Source organism: Mirounga angustirostris, unplaced genomic scaffold, assembly GCF_029215605.1.
Source record: "Mirounga angustirostris isolate CCGP_5_RB_7025 unplaced genomic scaffold, mMirAng1.0.hap1 SCAF_6, whole genome shotgun sequence".
NCBI lineage: Eukaryota > Metazoa > Chordata > Mammalia > Carnivora > Phocidae > Mirounga > Mirounga angustirostris.
In genome coordinates this window covers 5,302,185-5,321,987 of record NW_026991714.1, presented here as the reverse complement: position 1 = coordinate 5,321,987, position 19,803 = coordinate 5,302,185, and the positions used below count along the sequence as shown (strand labels likewise).

Sequence of the window (19,803 nt, the reverse complement as noted above, 5' to 3'; positions counted from 1 at the left end):
ATGGAACCAAAGTTTCCTGAGCCCCTTTTTCCACTGCTGGATCCAGCATCTCAAGCACCCTGTGGCACAGGAACCATGATCTCAAACAAGTTTGGCATAACGCCCCCGGATCCACTCTCTTACCTTCTCTCGCTTGTCCTTTTCATTCTATGCCTCCACTTTCCTCCTTGATTCAGTTTCCATTTTTCACCTATTCTCCACCTTTCTTTCTTCTGCCTGTATTTTAGAACTGCTCATGACACCCATGGGCCTTCTTTGGTTCTTTGTGGTGCTCCTACTGGTACGCAACCTCATGCTGAACAGTGCTCCCCCCCCCCCCCCCCCCACAGAAGTTTCTCATCAGTCATGCTATCTGCGACCATGTGTGCCGGGCTTACAAGCTTCCTGAAGCCGGCATCCTTCTTCCTTCTCCTCTTTCTTTTTCTCTCCTCATTTTCTGCATTGTGACATCCCCCAGTAGCCCATACTGGCACTGAAAGAGTTGGGATAGCCCCATTCTGAGCTTGGGCATGTCCTCTAGTCTGTTCAGGGATTCACATGGAGCCAGAGGTGATGTTGCATTAGCTTGACAGGACGGTGGGTCCTGGGAAGTGACATGCCCAGGGGATGGGGGAACTGACCATATCACATTTAAATCCAGCTAGACCTGGGGGGAGGAATTTGATTAGTAAAATGAGGATGGAAATAGGAATCAGATGACCTCACCGGGTTTCTAGTTTGGCTCTCTGCCTTATTTGTGATCTTAGACTAGTGCCCAGTCTTTCCATCTGTGGACAGGAGTAATAATGCTTGTCCTGCGGGTTGACCAGGATAATAGCTACATTACATGTACATGAAGGGATGACTATCATTGGGCAGCTGTTTACCCCTTTGGATTTTGTGAGGAGGAAAGAATGCTGCCCCAGGAGAGTTGGTCAAAGGAAGCAAGGTTTCCTCCTCCTAGATCCCAAATAGCAAAGGTAAAAAAAGGTAAGGGCTCTTTCTTGGGTGTTTGGTCTGTCCTCTGGCCCTGGGGTGTCTGGAGCATATGTGGGTGCCCTCGTGTTCTCTCTTCTCCCACCACGGCTGTGCTCACTGTGGGCTCTGCCATCAGGGAGGAAGAACAAAGGGCAGGATATGATCAAGTTCAAGCAAAGGCCCAGCGCCAGCCCTGGGAAGCCTTGTGGAGAGGAAAGCCTGAGCTGCTGGGGCAGGGATTGGAGCCCAAACACTGAGGGAACTGGGCTTGGGAAAAGCACACCCAGTGACCAAAAACACGGTCTCCCTCTTCCTGGGGAGCCTGCACTTAGAATTCTGTTTCCAGCAGTCTCCCAGGCAGGGAGAGGCATTTCTACTTATAGCAGGGTCATGTGTGAATAGGAGGACTTTTGGTGTAACCACGGGGAAGAAGGGGGAGCCTGGGTTGGAACCTTGGTTCTTTCCTCCCATCCCACTTGAGTGGGGGATCCCCACCCGACATTCCGGAAGACAGGAGCTGCTGCCCCATGTGTGGCTCAGTCTGAGTGCTTGTCTTCTCTATGGATATTTCTGACTCAAGCCCTTCCACCTTTGCTGTTCAGCTTTGCTAGCTTTACCTCAAACTGTACATTGGTGAGTCGCTTCTCCTTTCCCCTCCCTCTACCACTGGTTGAATTTACTCCCAGGAAAGAATTGTTCCCTCGAAACCTGAAATCTAGTGGCGGCTGACGACTGCCAGGCAGCCAGGCAGCCAGGCGGAACTAGGAACTGGGAAATGCCCGGTAGTGGGATTCCAGTGCCCCCCTCCATCTGTACCTCCTGGCTCCAGGACACTTTCACTTTACAATGTTTCTAGTTTCTTTGTGACCTAGGCATGCCTGGGGTCTCCAGGCTAGTTTTGGTTTGGGGTAGAGCTCTTGTAATTAAAAAAATAAAAAAGTTTTATTTATACTTAGAACAGGTTAATACGTTGATGTACACCACAGGCATGTACTCCATCAGGCACCTAGTTTTTTTCACTTTGGATACCCTGGAGATCTTTTCATATGGGCATTACGGGTGTTGTGGTCTTGGTCTTTAAGATCCCACCACTGTCTAGCCCCCCCCACCCCCCTCCCCCAAGTCACTGGGTCAGGGGCCACCTGTTCTGTGGACACTGAAAGGGCTGACACCTTTGCTCAGAGATAGAGTGAAAAACTATACCCATTTTGCATGATTGAGTAGGAAATAATGGAGCTTATTTTTCACATCTGTTAGTATTGAGGAGAGACCTTGGGGACCTCTAAACTCAGACTCGCTTCCTTTTCAGAGGTTCAGGAAAGATCTGGATGACCACTTTTCAGATGTAATTGTGAAAGAGGGTGCAGCGTTGTGGGGAGTGGGTTGTGGGAAGCCACGTGAGTGGATGCATACTGGGCTTTTCCAGGCATTGAAAACTCAGAGTTCATCTGTCTGGGACTCCCTGATAAGCAGGGTTTCTGTCTAAAGTCCGGCTATGGCATTAGTTTCGCAATGTTGGGGGTAGGACAGGAGGAAACAGCTGGCTGACAGGAAGCTTGATGCCAGGCCCTTGGAGTGAGCCCTGGGTGGGCGGGGCATAACCTTCCCTTGTACTGGGGAGCTGGGTGGGGAAGGGGAGGAGCGGAGCAGGTAGAACTGGAAATTCTGCAGAGAGGGCAGGAGGGAGCCATGCAGTCAGTGAAAGCTCTCCTGTCCCACACTGCTGATCCCACCTTCTGCCATCCTGAGGGCCATTCCAGCCACTGACGTCACTCAAAGTGCAGCCAAGAAGGGCGGTTTAGACTCAGCCCAGCCTGTTGTTGGGCTCACAGAGTGTTCCTCTTGCCCACGCATTCCTTATCTGTCCTACCCTAACCTCCAGGAGCGAGTTCAGTCTTTACAGGGTGACCGGTGGGGAGGAGGAAAGGGCAAACCGGGGGTAGAAGCCCTAGGTCCAGGTTCTAATGGTATTGCTTTGTCAAATTCATTTGTTAATCCAGGAAATGTTGGTGTCTCCAGTGTTCTGAGCGCCCTGCTAGAGATAAGGGATAAAGCAGTGAATCACACTTGATATCAAGAAGTCCTGAGGGGAGCCAGGGGCATTGGAAACAGTTAGCCCACCTTAGGTAAACTGAGTACCCTTTCGGAGCCGGAGGCCCTGGCTTTCCTCCTCATTCCACAGCTGTAGCTCCCATACAGCTGGAGGGGCCTATGAAGCTCGTATGCCTAGAGGGGAAGTTCGGGTGCATTCTTAGAGAAAACCAGAGTCTGGCTGGCTGGCTGGTTTCCCTCCTTTTCCTTCCCTTAAAAAAAAAATGGAATTCAAACAAATTCATGGTACAAAAGCAACTTAAGGAACATTCTAATAATTAACAGGATGTATAGAGGAAACAAAGGTTTCTTAATAAAGCAGTAGAAGGAAGCTTTTCTGTGGTGGGCTTGATCTGCATATACAAGGGTGGTTGTTGGTGGGTTCTGTTAAGTCTGGACACCTTCGCCCTCTGTGACCACTTTATCACGGTATGCTTCAGTGGGGAGCATGGAACACTTTTCTGGGCAAATACAGTGCTAGGAGCTGGGGAGATACAAACAACTTGGATTCTCTTCCCAAGGACTACAGACATATATTGACTAAGCAGCAAGCGACAGAGTATGCCAGGCGCTGTCATCGAAGTACAAAATGTTTTGGGAGCATACAAGGAAAGAGATAAAGTTTTTTTTTTTTTTTTTTTAAGATTTTTATTTATTTATTTATTTGAGAGGGAGAATGAGAGAGAGAGAGCATGAGAGGGGGGAGGGTCAGAGGGAGAAGCAGACTCCCTGCCGAGCAGGGAGCCCGATGCGGGACTCGATCCCGGGACTCCAGGATCATGACCTGAGCCGAAGGCAGTTGCTTAACCGACTGAGCCACCCAGGCGCCCGAGATAAAGTTTTTAAAAAGATAAATTTTTATTAAATAACGTGCTCAGTGCAGAAAAATGGGAAAACAAATACAGAGAAAATAAAAATCACATGTAATCCTATTATCAAGAAATAAATAGTACTTGTGTTTAATTGCAGTCTTTCCTCTATGAATAATATGATATATATGTATATATACTTTATATATATATTACGTATATGTATTTTTAAGCAAAATGTGCTTTAAACAACCTCCATTCTATAGTATTCTACTGCATGGCTATATTATAATTAACTGTTCACTTTTTGTTGGACTTTTAGGTTTTCTTTTTCTTTGCTATGCTAAATAAATGAAACTGTCCCTGTACAAACATCTTTAAGCTTAACCTTTGATTATTTTCTTAGACTATATTCCTAGAAGTTGGGGAGAGATTAATGTTGACTGGGGAAAGTCATAATGGATCAAGGGGCATTTGAACAGGATCTTGAAGGTTGAGTGGGCTTTCCTTGCTTGTCTGGTGGAGATGCTCTATAGCATCATGCTTCTGGAGCCTCAGAATTAGGCAGACTCGGGTTAAGACTCCCCTCCCACCGTGGGATCCCTGGCTGGCTCAGTCGGTAGAGCGAGACTCTTGATCACCAGGTTGTGAGTTTGAGCCCCACATTGAGTGTAGAGATTACTTAAAAAAAAAAAAAAAAAGGATTCCCTTCCCACTTGGCTGTTTATAGCTGTATGATTTTGGGCAACTATTAGCTCAGTGTGGGTGCGGGTGGCTCAGTTGGTTGAGTATCTGCCTTTGGCTCGGGTCGTGATCTCAGGGTCCTGGGATCGAGTCCCACATTGGGCTTCCCACTCAGTGGGGAGTCTGCTTTTCCCTCTCCCTCTGCCCCTCCCCACCATTCATGCTCTCTCTCTCTCTCAAATACATAAATAAAACCTTAAAAAAAAATAGGGAGACAATGCATAGGGCACCAACCTTGATGGGAGGGCTCACTGTGTCATTTCTGCCATGACACTTGCCCAGATTCAAGAGGAGGGAACCTAGACTCTACTTTAGTCCCAGCGTAAGGAAAGCATGTGGGATGAGATAAACATATAGATCCATTGGTCTATTTTGGAAAACACAATTTGCCACAGTTGTGTTATTATTCAGATACATAGTGATTTTCAGGAATTATATGCTCAGTCCTACAGATTTCTACACCACCAACTCTCTTCTGACATGTACGAAAGCATGTAGGGATTGGTTTAGGTATTAGTGGCTACATCACCACCTCCCCTTCTCTTTACCCAACTCACCTTCTCTTCCACTCCCACCCCCTTGTGCCACTCCGCCTACCTACTGTTGTCAACTACAGTTATTTCCAGGTACCTGCGCTGTCACCCTTTTTCTCTCCTTGAAATTTATCAGACTCACCTATACTCTCCAGGATCTTGATGGTATAGTAATCTTACATTTCTTTCTTGTTTTTTTTTTTTTTTAAGATTTTATTTAATTAGTCTGTTTATTTAGAGCACAAGTGGGAGGAGGGGCAGAGGGAGAGGGAAAAAGAATCTCAAGCAGACTCTGTGCTGAGCAGGGAGCCAGATGTGGGGCTCCATCTCAGGACCCTGAGATCATGACCTGAGCCAAAATCAAGAGTCAGGTGCTTAACTGACTGAGCCACCCAGGCACCCCTAATCTCATATTTCTTACTTACCTGTTACCTCATTTCAACTTTAAAGTTTTTTTTTCCCCCACCTTTAAAGTTTAATCAGTGTTTTTGCCTCTCCTTTCTGGCTTTGTTTTATTCTTTCCTCCTTCTCATGATCTGATTTTCTTTTCCCCCTTTTTCATTCCCTTTTCCCCTTCCTTTTTCTCTAAATTAAAACACTTAATACATGCTTGCTCATTACACAAATGCAGAAGATAGAAAAGAAAGGCTGCCTGTGGTCTCAGATAATATGCACAGTTGTGTGCATGGAGTCTGTTAGGGATTTTGTTCTGCATATACTCAGATTATTATTTAAAAAAATAGGATCATTCTACATACTGTTTTTATATTTTTGGATATATTTCTGTGCTAGTACAAATTGATCTACTTTGACCTTCGGGATGGCCATATGTATTTTTTTTTTTAAGATTTTATTTATTTATTTGAGAGAGAGAGAGGGACAGAGAGAGAATGAGCAGTGAAGGGGAGGGGCAGAGGGAGAGGGAGAAGCAGGCTTCCTGCTGGGTGGGGAGTCAGACGTGGGGCTCGCTCCCAGCTCAGATCATGACCTGAGCTGAAGCCAAGATTTGGCCGCTCAACTGACGCAGGTGCCCCTATTTATGTTTTTGAGATATATTAGTTTCAGGTACACAACGTAATGATTGGATATTTCTGTATATTGCAAAATAATCACAACAGTAAGTCTAGTTAACATCCGTCCCCATACATAGTTACAGAATTTTTTTTCTTGTGATGGGAACTCTTTAACACTTACTCTTTGCAACTTTCACATATGCAGTACAGTATTACTAACTATGGCCGCCACGTTAAACATTACGTCCCCGTGACTTACTTTATAATGGGAAGTTTGTACGTTTCCACCTCCATCACCCATTCCCCGCCTCCATCTCCAAGCTTAGTTTTGTTTTTGTTTTAAATTTAGATCCTACGGGGTGCCTGGGGGGCTCAGTTAGGCATCCGCCTTCCGCTCAGGTCATGATCCTAGGGTTCTGGGATCGAGCCCTGTGTCGTCTGGCTCCCTGCTCAGCAGGGACCTGCTTCTGCCTTTCCTCCCCGCTCGTGCTCTGTCTCTCTCTGTCAAATAAATAAATAAAATCTTGGGCGCCTGGGTGGCTCAGTCGGTTAAGCGACTGCCTTCGGCTCAGGTCATGATCCCAGGGTCTTGGGATCAAGTCCCACATCGGGCTCCCTGCTCTGTGGGGAGCCTGCTTCTCCCTCTCCCCCTCCCCCTGCTTGTGTTCTCTCTCTCGCTGTGTCTGTCTCTGTCAAATAAATAAATAAAATCTTTAATAAATAAATAAATAAAATCTTAAAATTAAGATCCCAATTATAAGCGAGATCATATGGTATTTGTCTTTATTTCATTTAGCATAACGGCCTCAAGGTCTATCTATGTTAACTCAAATGACAAGGTTTCAATTTTTTTTTTATGGCTGAATAATAAACCATTGTATATATGTACCACATATTCTTTTTTAAGAATTTTTAAAGGATTTTATTTATTTATTTGATAGAGAGACACGGAGAGAAGGAACACAAGCAGGGGGAGTGGGAGAGGGAGAAGCAGGCTTCCCGCTGAGCAGGGAGCCCAATGCGGGGCTCGATCCCAGGACCCTGCATGACCTGAGCCGAAGGCAGATGCTTAACGACTGAGCCACCCAGGCTCCCCTATATGTACCACATATTCTTTATCCATTCATTCATTGATGGATACCTAGATTGTTTCCGTATCTTGGCTACTGTAAATAATACTGCAGTCAGCATAGGGGTGCATGTGTCTTTTTGAAGTAGTGGTTTTATTTTCTTCAGATAGACACCCAGTAGTAGAACTGCTGGATCATATGGTAGTTCTATTTTTACTTTCTTAAGGAACCCCCCCCATACTGTTTTCCAGGGTGGCGTACCGTACCAGTTTGCATTCCTTCCAGCAGTGCACAGATACTCCCTTTCCTCTACATCCTTACCAATACTTGTTACTTCTTGTCTTTTTGATAATAATGGGAAGTGACATTTCATTGTGGTTTTGATTTGCATTTCCCTGATGATGAGTGATGTTGAGCATCTTTTCATGTACCTGCTGTCTGTCTGTATGTCACTGGAAAAACATCTATTCAGATCTCTGCCCAGAGATCTTTTAATTGCATTGTGTGGGTTTTTTTGCTGTTGAGTTGGGAGTTCTTTATATGTTCTGAATTTTTTGGATATTAATCCTTTATTCGATATGCGATTTGCAAAATAGTTTCTCCCATTCAGTGGGTTGCCTTTTCATTTTGATGATGGTTTCCTTTGCTGTGCAGAATGTTGATTCTTTCACTATGTGGAAATGTCATCATAATTACCTAAGCCAAGGCTGTAGTCACTGGGGATTCAGCCAGAATGCCCACTGCTGAAGTTCAACTTAGACCTGTGTATTCATCCACCTGGGCCGCCATCACAAAATGTCACAGACTGGGGCTTAAACAAAAGTAATTTATTTTCTTTTTAATTTGTAAAGATTTTTAATTAAAAAAAATTTTTTTAAAGATTTGATTTATTTATGAGAGAGAGAGAGAGAGGGTATGAGCTGGGAGAGGGGAAGAGGAAGAGGGAGAAGCAGACTCTCTACTGAGCTCAGAGCTGGATGCGGAGCTCAATCCCAGTACCCCGGGATCATGACCTGAGCTGAAGTCAGATGCTTAACCGACTGAGCCACCCAGGTGCCCCAACAGGGATTTACTTTCTCACAGTTCTGCAGGCTGGGAGGTCAAGAGCACAGTGCTGTTGGGGGTCGGTTTCCTGTGAAGCCACACTCCTGCTGCTGGTCCTTTCTGCAGGAGCACAGTTGGTGTCTCTCTGTATAAAGGACACCAGATTGGATTAGGGCATGTCCTAAGGGCCTTATTTTAGCATCATTATCTTGTGGAAGGCCACATCTCCAAATACAGTCACATTTTGAGGTACTAGGGTTTAGGGGGAACACAATTCAGTCTATAACAAGCATAAACCATTTTGAAAATTACCTCTGCAGAAAGGGCAATGCTTTGATCAGAGTCTCTTCCTAAGCTGACCTGGGCCTACTTGGAGTCTCTTGGTTGTTCTTGTGGTCATGAAGAGAGTGGGGGTGTTTTAAATGGATTCACATCTTTCCCCCACTTTCTGCTGCTGTTTTATTTTTTATTATTTTTAAAAATATTTGTTTATTTGAGAGAGCGAGCACGAGCATGCATGAATGGGGGGAGGGACAGAGGGAGAGAATCCAAGCCGACTCCCCGCTGAGGGCAGAGCCTGCCTCGGGGCTTGATCTCCCCGGGTTGTGAGATCATACAGCCAAACACTTGCCAAAATCACGAGTTGGGTGCTTTTTTTTTTTTTTTTTAAGATCTTATTTATTTATTAGAGAGCACAAACGGGGAGGGGCAGAGGGAGAGGGAGAAGCAGGCTCCTGGCTGAGCAGGCAGCCCGACGCAGGGCTCGATTCCAGGACCCTGGGATCATGACCTGAGCTGAAGGCAGACACCTGACTGACTGAGCCCTTGTAGACCTTGCATCAAAAACCTCCTGGCACTTCCACTTTTGTCTGCACACCTCCGTGGATGCAGAAAGCAGCCTCTACCTTTGTGCATTGCAGACACCTGCAGACGTGCTGCAACCCAGGGGCAGAAATCAGTCCCTATTGCAAAATGGCTGCTGGAAATTGCCCATGTGCAGAGAAGTTTCATTCTGTTTCAAAACTATGAAATTTAAAAACACTTAATTTTGGGGGCATTTGGAGGGCTTGATCTCCACGTTGGGTGTAGAGATTACTTAAAAATAAATCTTAAAAAACCACTTAATTTTTAAGTTCTGAAGCTAAGTTTAAGAAAAAGATTAATGGAGAGGTGCCTGGGTGGCTCAGTTGGGCATCTGCCTTTGGCTCAGGTCATGATTCCGGGGTCCTGGGATCAAGCCCTGAACTGGGGCTCCCTGCTCAGTGGGGAGTCTGCTCTGCCCCCAACACACACATAAATAAATATTTTTTTAAATAAATAAATCTGTAACAAAAGAAAAAGATTAATGGAATAGTCATCTTTCCCCTGCCCCCGATAATAGAACAGTTCATTAAAAAATTTAAAAAGATTGAACTATGGATTGAGTTTGTTTTTTCTTCATTTGGGCATGCCCCGTTTGCCAGTTTGAAAAATGGGCTTATCTTTGTAGATAAACTTTAACAAGTAGATGTTGTAGTGAATGGTCTGCTATAACCTAATTTGTTAAGACTCTATGTTGTTCAATGTCAACTTGTACCAGGCATTATGCTAAAGTGCTGAGTACTCAGAATAATAAATAACACATGGTCCCTGCTCCCTGGGGCTTTACTGTCTGGTAGGGGAGACATACCTGTGCACAGATGATGTCATTGTAATGTGGGCAGTGCTTTGCCCCTGTTTTGCATGGGGTAGTTAAAGCCTAGGAAAGAGGTCTGAAGCCGGCTGTGGTAGGATTGGGGGTGGGTGGGTCATTTCTTGGAAAATAATGTAGATGCATAGCTGCTGACCAGATGAAGAAAGAGGGGAAAGGGTGCTCCACAGAGCTGGAATAGCAGGAGCAAAGTAGAGGTTGTGAAACTGCTCTTTGCTGGGAGTTTAAGGAGTCTCTACTGCTAGAGGATAAACTGCAAGAGTAGAAAGGCTTATCAGAGGGTTCTCTGGGTGAAGAATTTGGATTTTATCTGAGAGGCAATGTGGAATCCTTGAAAACTAGAAGCAAGTGTTAGATGTGCATTTTTAGGAAGGCTGTATGGTATCAAGCTGCCTTGATTTGAATCTGCACCACTGCTTTAGCTGCTCTGGGCCTCAGTTTCCCTGTGTAGAAAATAGAGATTATAGGGACTCCTGGGTGGCTCAGTTGGTTAATTGGCTGACTCTTGGATTTGGCTCAGGTTGTGATCTCAGGGTTTTAGGATCAATCCCCACATTGGGCTCCACACTCAGCGGAGAGTCTGCTTGAGATTCTCTCTCGCTCTCTCAAATAAATGAATCTTTAAAAAAAAAATAGAGATGATAATAACAGTATTACCCAACCCCTAAGGGTCTTGTAGGGATAAATGACGGTCCGTGTAGTATGCTTGCAGCAGTGCCTGGCACATAGTAAGCACTCAATAAATATTAGCTCTTCCTCCGGCAGTGGGATGGAGGATGGATTTGCGTGGGTCAAGATTAAACAAGACAGAGAAAACAAGTGTAATTGAGAGACTAGTTGCAATTCTTTAGATGATGATGGTACTAAAAAGTGGTGGCCAAAATTGGAGGAACATTTGGGAGGTGACGATGTAATGCTTGCTGTTTGATTGACAAGAGTGAGGGAGAGGTGACTGCGGGAAGGCTTCTGGTTTGAGTGAGCAAGTACATGGTGGTACCACCAACCTAGAGAGGGGAGCAGGAGCGGGTGTGTGGAGTCCTGGTGGAGAGGACGCAAGGAGGCTCAGCCGTAGGCATCTGCAGCTCTGGTGGGAGGCGGGGACTGGAGCTGGCCCTAGGTGGGTGCACATGAATTTTGGGCTGTGTTTGAGATTTCCTAGAGAGAATGTGGAAAGGAAAAAAGGCCTGAGAGGAAATGCTGGGGATCACTCATGTTAAGGGATTGACAGAGAAAGCAAGGTTCAAAAAGGAGAATGGTTGTCCCCAGAAGGGCGGCACACAGAAACCTAAGGGCAGAGTGACTTCTTCTTCTTCCTTTTTTTTTTTTTTTAAAGACTTTATTTATTTACTTAGAGAGTGAGCGAGCAAGCAGGGGGAGGGGGAGGGGGAGAAGGAGAGATAGAATCTCAAGCAGACTCCACACAGAGCACAGAGCCTGATGCGGGGCTCCATCTCACAACCCTGAGATCATGAGCTAAGGTCAAGAGTCGGGTGCTCAGCCGACTGAGCCGCCCAGGGGCTCCCAGAGTGACTTCTGAGGAAGGGAACCGTCTGCAGGGCCTGGCGTCTTACAGAGGCCACTGAAGGGAACTGAAAAAGCAAATTGTGGATATCCTTAATTCTAAGACTACTTCAGAGTTTTGTAAGTTGGGATGTAACTTACAGCCTAGGTATACATTTAATATGATGTCCCCCCAAGCAGCTATTATTAAATCGATGTATATCATATAATCAGGGCATCTTAGAATTGAGGGATGCAATGTCTGGTGATCTTGGTAAAAGCAATTTTAATTCCAAGGTGAGAGCCAAAGATCTACTGAATGAGTGTGTTGGGCTGAAAACACTGAGGAGTCCTATGGAGGAGTACAAGATTGAGGGCAGGCTTTCTGTACATGAAGGGGCCAAAAATCTATTGATGCCTTTGACCTTGTGGCTTTTCTTACTGTGAACTTAGAGTAAATCAAGCGTCACCGTGAAAAGGATGGATTTTCCTTCTATTTGGGTTTACCACGTGCATTAGCGGGACATCTGTTGTGGGCATACAGTGAGCCAAGTACAGGTCCAAGCTTCAGGGCAAAGGGATGGGGTGTGATGAGGCAAGGGAAATACAAAATAGTTGAGGACAATGGGCAGGGAGTCTGTGGGTGTCCTGAGGGAGATAGGGTGCAGTGAGGGAAAGCCCTCCACTCTGCTGGTCTGTCTGTGGAAGTTCTAGAAAAGAGTTAGCCTTTCCAAGGCAGATACCATGAGAGAGGACAGGTGGTTTGGTGGGCTGGGATATAAGCATTTTTCAGGCAGAGTTTGTATTTATTTATATATGTCTTATTGAAGAAAACTTTGAAGTCAGAAAAATAAGTGTGTACAGAAGGACCTATGGGCAGATGATGATAATTATAATAATAGGAGAAGATATAATAGTTATTTGGTGCTTCCTGTTATAGGCACTTTATTTGTATTAGCTTGTTTGACTCTCAACCCCAGGCCTTTGATGTAGAAGCTGTTATTATCCCCATTTGACAGATAGGTGAACCGAGGTTCAGAGTGACTAAGGTAGCTTGCCCAGGTCACTCAGCCCAGGAGGTACCAGAGCTGGGATTTGAGTCGGACAGCTTGGTTCCAGAGGCTTGTTCAGGAGGGACAGGGGGAATGTGGACCGTGATGGTGAGGTGTCAAGGAGGGTGTGCTGGTGAGGCTGGGCTCGACAAACGCAGGGACTCGCAAGCACAGTAGAGCTTGAGTATTGGCCATCAGGCCACAGGTGGTCAGCTGAGATCCTGGGCTGGGATGGCGCCGAGGGGCAGACCCTGTGTTTTATTTTTTTATTTTATTTTATTTTTTTTAAGATTTTATTTATTTATTTGAGAGAGAGAATGAGACAGAGAGAGAGAGCATGAGATGCGGGAGGATCAGAGGGAGAAGCAGACTCCCTGCTGAGCAGGAAGCCCGATGCGGGACTCGATCCCGGGACTCCAGGATCATGACCTGAGCCGAAGGCAGTCGCTTAACCAACTGAGCCACCCAGGCGCCCAGACCCTGTGTTTTAAACAGGAGAAGGCTGGACTAGGCAACGGAGGTCAGGACTGTTGAGGCGCCGGGGAGGATGGCTGTAGCCCAGGACGTTTGTGTTTGTATGTGATGTGATTCCTGAATGTTCTATTTATTTTTTATTTTTTAAATTCTTTTTTTTTAAGATTTAATTTTTTAAAGATTTATTTATTTATTTAAGAGGGGGGAGAGAGAGACAGTGTGAGCAGGGGGAGGGGCAGAGGGAGAGGGAGAGAGAGAATCTCCAGCAGACTCCCCGCTGAGTGCAGAGCCTAATGCAGAACTCAGTCCCATGACCCTGAGATGATGACCTGAGCCAAAATCAAGAGTTAGATGCTTAACCGGCTGAGCCATGCAGGCACCCCCTAAAGATTTAATTTTAGTTAAAAAATATAATTTAGGGCCACCTGGGTGGCTCAGCCGTTAAGCGTCTGCCTTCAGCTCAGATCATGATCCCAGAGTCCTGGGATCGAGCCCTGCATCAGGCTCCCTGCTCTGCGGGAAGCCTGCTTCTCCCTCTCCCACTCCCTCTGCTTGTGTTCCCTCTCTCGCTGTGTCTCTCTCTGTCAAATAAATAAAATCTTTTTTTTTAATAAATAAAATCTTTAAAAAATTAATTTAATTTAATTTAAAAATATATATGTATATATATATCTATTTTTTAAGTAATCTCTACACCCAACATAGGGCTCGAACTTTAAACCCTGAGATCAAGAGTTGCATGCTTTACTGACTGAGCCAGCCAGGTGTCCCTATTCTTGAATGTTCTAGATCTGAAGGTCTGAGAGGTCTCAAAAGAACTTAGCAAAAGAAGTGATGCAGAAACAATCCCCAAATTCATATGCTGTGATTTCTTTTTTGGTGGCCCTTTATTTCAGACAATAGTTTTTAGTTTAATTAGAAGCTATTCTTTATTTGGGTCGTGTCATAGGTTGGATTCTAAGGAAGCTGACTCCGAGATGTCAATTATTGTACCAAGACGTTTATTAGGGAGTGTTCTTGGGATCCACACCTAGGGAAGGGCAGGGAAGGGAAAAGGAGTAGGATGGGATGGAGGGAGAACTTGAGTTGCATTGTAGCCTCAGCCTGTTCCCCAGGGGAGCTTTGGGGCAGGAATAGCCTTTCTGTGTTGCCCCAAATTGGGGGTTGGGGCATTGGGGCAGTAGAGCTGGGGCTCCCTGGAGCTGCCTTCCTCCTCTCATTCATTGGTGAGGCACTGGATACCAGCTGCCCCTGCCCCATGTGGAAGGCACGCCCCTCTGCCTGTCCTCAAAATGGCTGGTAGCTTAGGGCCTTCATCTGGCAGAAGTCCCAGCAGCTGGAAAACAAGTTCTTCATTCCTGAAGGGAGATCAGGCTCGAGCATCACGCTGCACATCACAGGTGTCAAGTTGTAAAATTTGAGGATCTTAAAAAAACCGAGTTCCCATCATCAAAGCAGAGAAAGCTGGGACAAAAATCAAAGCATTTCATTATCAGCTTTCATTTCATTCCCAATAACAGCTGAGTAAGAGATGTCCAAGTGCTCAGTTTTCAATTAAGTGAGGGCTATTTGATTTAATTTCTAATCGGTTATTACGTTTGGTTATAAATTTGACATTAAAATGTAATGCCAAATATACAGATACAATGTATTGGAAATAATTCACAGGTAAAATGGACCTGACTTTTAAAAGTCTTTCCCCTATTAAGCCACGGTTTTTCTGAGAAACAGCATGGCTTATAAAAGTATGGTATAAAAAGGGGAAAAGGGGCACCTAGGTGGCTCAGGCAGTTAAGCATCAGACTGTTGGTTTCAGCTCAGGTCATGATCTCAGGGTCGTGAGATCGAGCCCCACATCAGGCTTCCAGCTCAGCTTGGAGTCTGCTTGTCCATTCCTGTCTGTTCCTTCCCCCAGCTCTCACATTCTCTCTCATAAATAAAAAATAAAAAATAAAAATAAATATTTAAAAAATAAAAAAAAAAAGGGAAAGAAGAGGGTGTAAGGGGAACCTGTGTGCTAATCTGAGCTCTGCTATTTCATAGCTATGAAAAACATGGGCCAGATACTTAATTTTCTCATATGTAAAACGGGACAGAGAATGTTTATCTGGACTAATTTACAGTGTGTGTCAAATTGAGATAAATGGATAAAAGCACTTTTAAAATTTTATTTAATTTTATTTATTTATTTTTAAAGATTTTATTTATTTATTTGTTAGAGAGAGAGAGTGCACAAGCAGGCAGAGAGAGTAGACTCCTTGCTGAGTAGGGAACCCGACGCGGGTGGGGCTCATTCCCAGGACCCTGGGATCATGACCCGAGCCAAAGGCAGACGCTTAACCAACTGAGCTACCAGGTGCCCCAGTATAAAAGTACTCTTTATTTTTATTTATTTATTTATTTGACAGAGAAAGACACAGCGAGAGAGGGAACACAAACGGGGAGTGGGAGAGGGAGAAGCAGACTCCCTGCCGAGCAGGGAGCCCGGTGCGGGGACCCGATCCCGGGACTCCAGGATCATAACCTGAGCCGAAGGCAGTTGCTTAACCAACTGAGCCACCCAGGCACCCTAAAAGTACTCTTTAAATACTAATGCCAAAACAAAAACAAAAACCCTCAAGGACTTTAGAGAACATCTAGTTCAGATTTTTTTTTTTTTTTTTTTGAGAGAGAGAATGAGATAGAGAGAGAGCATGAGAGGGGGGAGGGCCAGAGGGAGAAGCAGACTCCCCGCCGAGCAGGGAGCCCGATGCGGGACTCGATCCCAGGACTCCAGGATCATGACCTGAGCCGAAGGCAGTCGCTTAACCAGCTGAGCCACCCAGGCGCCCGAGAACATCTAGTTCAAACCTTTCATGTTTCAGGTGAGAAAAGGGAGCCTCAAGACCATATTCAGTTATGTGAGTAATTACATAAAGCAAAAATGTGCTTGCATTAATCTAAGGAAGACGGAACTCTTAGAAGGATAAAGAAAGCACACGTGGTGAATTTGAGCATGGAAAACACGAATGGGGGTGATTGTGCAAGCGCAGGTTTGCAGCGGAGCCTGGATCTCCCAGAGTCCTGTCACTGGTGCTTACTGTCGAATGCTGGACCCTCCGGCCCACCCACCGCTGCCCTCAGTTTGTTAGCCCTGCCTCCCCTCACCCAGTGCTTCACCCCCAATACCCACCACCTCTTCTTTCCTTTTCCACTGGGCAGGGCGAGATTCTCGGGAGAGGATCTAGCCCATTTCTGGCTAGAGCCAGGGCTCCCTCTCAGACCCAGCTGTGTGATCTTAGGCACGGCTCTTTCCTTCTCATTGGCTTGGTTCCTCGTGTAAAACTGGGGTAATAACACTTGTCCTGCTGATCTGTCATGCTTGTTTCAAGGATCAAACGACATAATGTATGTGAAAACACTTTAAAAATACAAAATGCCCTACAAATGTTGAGTGTCATTATCCTCCTAACTGCTCCTCCCCTGCCTCCTCGCCTCCCTCCCTGCCTCCTCGCCTCCCTCCCTGCCTCCCTGGCCTCCAGCTTTGCTGGCTTCCTGCCAGGAGTGTCTGACAAGTGGTTGCAATTAATTATTTGTTGAGAAGCTTTCTCTGAATCATGAAATGTCATTTGGGAAGCTGTTCTTGGACTAGTAGGAATCTAATTAGATTATTGGGAGTTGCAGAGGCACCTGGGCGGCTCAGTTGGTGAAGCGTCTACCTTTGGCTCAGGTCATGATCTCAGGGCCCTGGGATCGAGTCCCGTGTCGGGCTCCCTGCTCAGTGGGGAGCCTGCTTCTCTCTCTTCCTCTGCAGCTATCCCTGCTTGTGCTTGGTCTCTCTCTCTCTCTCTCAAATAAATAAATAAAATCTTTTTAAAAATTAAAAATTAAAAAAAAAGATTATTGGGAGTTGCAGAGGGAAACATAAAAAGTGAAAGAAATGACATTTGAAAGAAATATTTTATTTTCATTTCCGTTGATAATGGAAGTATTGGCCTGCAATTGTGGCAAAAAGCATTTAAAGAAAATATTTAAGATACTGGTGATGGGGTCTGAGACCCAGGAGGACCTTGGATCTCCTGAATCTCTTCACCTTGGAGAAGCCGTAGGAGGAGCCCGGCCTCGGGTGCTCCATCAGCGGGAAGGCTCTTCTGTCCCCTCCTGAAGGGCCCGCCTCTGTCCTCCTCAGGCTCCCTGGAGTTGGGCAGGGGTGCAGTACACACGTCGGAACCTGAAGTCCGAGTTGCTGAGAACAAACGTGAGTGCGGGGCCGCTGTGGGGGGGTGTCTGGGGCTGGCGGGAGCAGGTGCAGGCCCCGGGGACTTGGAGAGCATCCAGCACAGACTGCTGTTGGGGGCCATTTCCCCTCTCCCATTTGTTGCGGCACCTTCCCCTGGCTCACTTCTGTCCTGTCTGCAGCCGCCAAGTTGTCCTGCTCCTACTCTGGCTTCTCCTCTCCCCGTGTGGAGTGGAAATTTGCCCAAGGTGACATCACCAGCCTCGTTTGCTATAACAACAAGATCACGGGTGAGTTGCTCCGCTTCCTTCCTGATGGCCCAGGTTGTGGAGGGATTGCTGGGCCTGGATTCCAGGGGAGAGGTGCAGCCTGGGGCTCCGGTCCCGTGGACTTCCCGTGGCCTCTCCTGCCCAGCTTCTCTTGGCCCCCAGCTCATTCAGCCCCTCCTCCTTCTCTCCTGGTAGCTTCCTATGAGCACCGAGTTGCCTTCTCACATAGTGGCATCACTTTCTACTCTGTGACCCGGAAAGACACGGGGATGTATACGTGTATGGTCTCTGATGAAGGCGGCAACACCTATGGGGAGGTCACCGTCAAGCTCCTTGTGCTTGGTATGTGCTACACTTTCTCTGTGTGGTCTTGGCATTCATTGTTTCCCTAAACCCTCACAGGCTCTGCTAAGCTTTGGAGCTCACTGATGGTGAGAACACTCATGGGTGGGAGGATTCAGAGTCACAGTGCCAGCAGAGAGGGGATGCGCCCCTGGGTAGGGGGAGGCTGAGGGCATGGTGAGGGATAGAGGCTAGAGCTGATGGATTGCGCTATCAGCAACTTAGCCTCTAGGCAGTGCTCTCTGACCTTGTGCTCAGCCCCTTCTGTCCCTTCACAGTGCCTCCATCCAAGCCTACGATCAACATCCCCTCCTCTGCCACCATTGGGAGTCGGGCAGTGCTGACCTGCTCCGAGAAAGACGGCTCTCCCCCTTCTGAGTTCTACTGGTTCAAGGACGGGGTCCTGATGCCTACAGAGCCCAAGAGCAACCGTGCCTTCAGCAACTCTTCCTATAGCCTGAATCACAAGACAGGGGAGCTGGTAGGGATGGGGTAGCAAGGAAAGGTGTGGGGGGCACAGTTATAGAACCCTTGAAGGTGGGGAAGAACAGCAGCGAGGTGAACTTGGCATCAGGGTCAGAAGACAAAAGATGGGTACTTGGACGCTATCAGGATGAGCATTGCATAATATATAGAACTGTTCAATCACTATGTTGTACACCTGAAAGTAACGTAATATTATATGTCAGCTCTAGTGCAATTATTTTATTTTATTTTTTTTTAAGATTTTATTTATTTATTTGACAGAGAGAGACATAGCGAGAGCAGGAACACAAGCAGGGGGAGAGGGAGAGGGAGAAGCAGGCTTCCCGCTGAGCAGGGAGCCCGATGCGGGGCTCGATCCCAGGACCCTGGGATCATGACCTGAGCCGAAGGCAGACGCTTCACGACTGAGCCACCCAGGCGCCCCAACTCTAGTGCAATTAAAAAACAAAAATAGGGGGCACCTGGCTGATTCAGTCGGTGGAGCGTGTGACTCTTGGTCTCGGGGTTGTGAGTTCAAACTCCACGTTGGGCGTAGAACTTATTTAAAAAAACAAAAAACAGGGGCGCCTGGGTGGCTCAGTCGTTAAGCGTCTGCCTTCGGTTCAGGTCATGATCCCAGCGTCCTGGGATCGAGCCCCGCATCGGGCTCCCTGCTCACCCGGGAAGCCTGTTTCTTCCTCTCCCACTCCCCCTGCTTGTGTTCCCTCTCTGGCTGTGTCTCTCTCTCTCTGTCAAATAAATAAAATAAAATCTTTAAAAAAAAAACAAAAAAACCAAAAACCAAAAACCAAAAACAAAACAAACAAAAAAACAAAAAGCAAAACAAACAAAAAAACAAGAATAGGTACTTGGCGTTTTCAGGCAGCAAGCCAACGGTTTTCTTCCCTCCAGGTCTTTGATCCTGTGTCAGCCTCTGATACTGGAGGATACACTTGTCAGGCACAGAATGGGTATGGGGCCCCCATGAGGTCAGATACCGTGCACATGGAAGCTGGTGAGCAAGGGTGTATGGAGCAGCGGCTTGAGCGCAGGCCTGGGGCGGGGACTGGGGTCTGCTTTTCATCCTGGCTTTGGTCGCGGTGTCAGCGGTGTGAGTGAGGCTTCAGGGCACTGACCTCTCGTTTGTGTCCCCTAGCGGAGTTGAATGTGGGGGGCATCGTGGCAGCTGTCCTCGTCACACTCATTCTCCTTGGATTCTTGATTTTGGGCATCTGGTTCGCCTATAGACGAGGCTACTTTGACAGTGAGTATTTGCCCTCAAAGGCTCTCCTTTTTATCGTCCCCCTTTCAGGGCACGGTTCTTGGGTGCCATCTGAGTACTGACCTGATAGTGAGCCCACATGTGCGGGCTTATCTCCCGGGTGAGCACCACTTACCTACTGCATGCTGTTTCTCCCACCCTTCTGTGCCTGGCTCTCTTCTGTCCTGCTCACAGTCACGGTCCCGTTTCTTCTCTTTCAGGAACAAAGAAGGGGTGAGTGAGGTGCTGTCCTGGGGATCTCTGAGGTTGAAA

At 46.6% G+C, this 19,803-nt stretch overlaps 1 protein-coding gene across 4 annotated transcripts in view; it reads left to right on the top strand.

Annotated features, from left to right (window-relative positions):
* The window catches only part of F11R (F11 receptor), a 47,803-nt gene that overhangs the window by 1,485 nt on the left and 26,515 nt on the right, over positions 1–19,803 (top strand). The window contains exons 1-8 of one of the 4 annotated variants that reach the window (XM_064593788.1): positions 744–969; positions 17,146–17,214; positions 17,376–17,483; positions 17,658–17,804; positions 18,083–18,285; positions 19,182–19,284; positions 19,426–19,533; positions 19,752–19,764. In XM_064593788.1, the coding sequence (XP_064449858.1) occupies positions 894–969; positions 17,146–17,214; positions 17,376–17,483; positions 17,658–17,804; positions 18,083–18,285; positions 19,182–19,284; positions 19,426–19,533; positions 19,752–19,764 (827 nt within the window). In that variant the 5' untranslated portion in view covers positions 744–893. Of the gene's footprint in view, positions 1–743; positions 970–17,145; positions 17,215–17,375; positions 17,484–17,657; positions 17,805–18,082; positions 18,286–19,181; positions 19,285–19,425; positions 19,534–19,751; positions 19,765–19,803 lie in introns of those variants that run through there. The other 3 variants (XM_064593789.1, XM_064593790.1, XM_054507893.2) reach the window with 3 other exon arrangements.